The sequence below is a fragment of the Rhagoletis pomonella genome, unplaced genomic scaffold (assembly GCF_013731165.1).
Source record: "Rhagoletis pomonella isolate Grant_MI unplaced genomic scaffold, Rhpom_1.0 Rhpom_scaffold_00008, whole genome shotgun sequence".
In the NCBI taxonomy this organism is placed as follows: domain Eukaryota; kingdom Metazoa; phylum Arthropoda; class Insecta; order Diptera; family Tephritidae; genus Rhagoletis; species Rhagoletis pomonella.
The window spans coordinates 11,082,430-11,084,403 of record NW_023458562.1 but is presented as its reverse complement, the minus strand read 5'-3'; the positions used below and the strand labels follow the sequence as shown (position 1 = coordinate 11,084,403).

At 33.2% G+C, this 1,974-nt stretch overlaps 1 protein-coding gene across 1 annotated transcript in view; it reads right to left on the bottom strand.

Annotated features, from left to right (window-relative positions):
• Positions 1–942, bottom strand: part of LOC118744170 (damage-control phosphatase ARMT1-like) — a 2,480-nt gene extending 1,538 nt beyond the window's left edge. Inside the window, exons 1-3 of the mRNA XM_036476960.1 lie at positions 811–942; positions 431–702; positions 48–363 (exon numbers count right to left, since the gene is read on the bottom strand). Coding sequence (XP_036332853.1) covers positions 48–363; positions 431–702; positions 811–892 — 670 coding nt within the window. The 5' untranslated portion in view covers positions 893–942. The remainder of the gene's footprint in view (positions 1–47; positions 364–430; positions 703–810) is intronic.
• Between the last annotated feature and the right edge of the window lie 1,032 nt (positions 943–1,974).

Genomic DNA, 1,974 nt, shown 5'->3' with positions numbered 1-1,974 from the left:
AATAGGTACACTGTGGTTTTGTAGAAATTGTAGAGTCCAATTGAAATCGTTAATTGTGGCGTCAGAAATAAACCAAGGAATGGCTTTTAAATTAAAACGAACTTTATCAGCCATTTCAGATTTGATTAAATAGTCGGCAAGTACGAAATCCGTAAAAAGCTCGTAACCGGCATTATCACAAATGAATTCCACAATAGCTGGTTTAATTGAATTTTCAGACTTTAGGCATTCAATAATAAAGCTCGAATCATCAATGATAATTTTATGGTCAAAGCTGCGCACTAAATCAAAGGGGTTGCCTTCAAGTTGAACCTCTTTACCGGACGTTATAGACAAGTCGCAGCGATTTCCCCACAAATTAAGCTTGAAATAAGTTATTGAATATAAATGTATGTATATATTAACAGCATTAAATAAAAGGTGAAATTACCTTTAGCATTAACTTAAAAGAATCGCTAGTAGTACAGTCAATTCCTTGAACAACATTCAATATTTCTTCGATGCATTCAATAGATTTAACAAGGGCATTCCTCTTTTGTTTTGCAAAATAGTCAAATTCGCTTAACGATAGAGAGTTTTCGAAAAAAGATGACAACCGGCGATATATATAGCATTCAGCGTAGAGCCAACACGTTTTGAAAAAGCTGTTTTTTTCATCGCCTAAATTTTCTATAAACTGATTCCAGTCTTCTTTGTCGTGCTCTTATTTTGAATATGAAATAATAAAACGTGGAATTAATATAAAAAAGGGTGTATCGCGGGGGGGAGGGCAGGGGGTTTGGAAAAATGCATATGTATGTATGTACATACCTTTTCCATCGAATTGTTCCAGCGCCTTGTCAGTTTGTAGTTGATATTTCAATTTAGATATTTGCCCAATAATATGTTTCATTTCCTCCCTTGACTCCTATGAATAAATATGAATAAAGTGATGTAATTTAATTTGTATAACATTTTTTAATTAAGAAATCATTCTAGATTAAATGTTAAAACGAAATTAATGGCTGCATGTTCCTTCAAATGTTTTCAAGACTAGTCCTCAATTAAAATATACAATATGTTTTGTTATTTATCTTTTGGTTTAATTGTTACTTGAAATTGTTCTTAATTGTCAAGTTTTACCTAATTATACCCGAGCGCACTTGTGCACAATTTTATTATAACTTTTTTCACCTAACGGTTGTTTGTAACAGGCAAAACGAATCGAGATAGATAGACAAATGTATACATAAATGATCAGAATGAAAAGAGAAACCTGTCCGTCTGTGCACACGATAACTTGGGTAAAAAGTGAGATATCTTAACGAAACTTGGTGCGTAGGACGTATGGTATTGAAAATGGGCAAAATCGGACAATAACCACGCCTACCTTCCATATAACCCTAGTTTTCAGAAATAAGAAAACTGCGATATTTTAGTAACTACTGGAGATTATTCACTCAGAATTGATATTAGCAATAATTTTTGGACTAAAAATAAGAATATATAAATATTTGGAAAATAGGCGTAGCCACACCCACTTATCTTGGTAACCGCTCCAGCAATTTCTTCCAAACTTGGCACAGTTGTTGGTTTTGGTACAACATACCAAATGGCTGAAAATTTTTAAAATCGAACAATAACCACGCCCCATTGGTAATTTAGAGAAATACGAAATCTTCGATAACCACTAAACTACTAACTACTAAAACCAATACTACTAAAGCTAATTTATTCAAAATTGATGCGTGCAATAATTTTGGAAAATGGGCGCGGCACCGCCCACTTATGACCACATATACATATGTATGTATCTCGGTAACCGTTCTACCAATCTGTATGGTTATTGTTCTTGCCACATAAAAGCAAAACGCTAAAAGGTATTGAAATCGGAAAAATTACGGCCACTTTTCATATATCGTAAATTTCACAAATGCTTGAAACTTATATATCGCTAGCTTAGAAAGAAAAGTTGCTAAGTCCCATTTTAAAAAT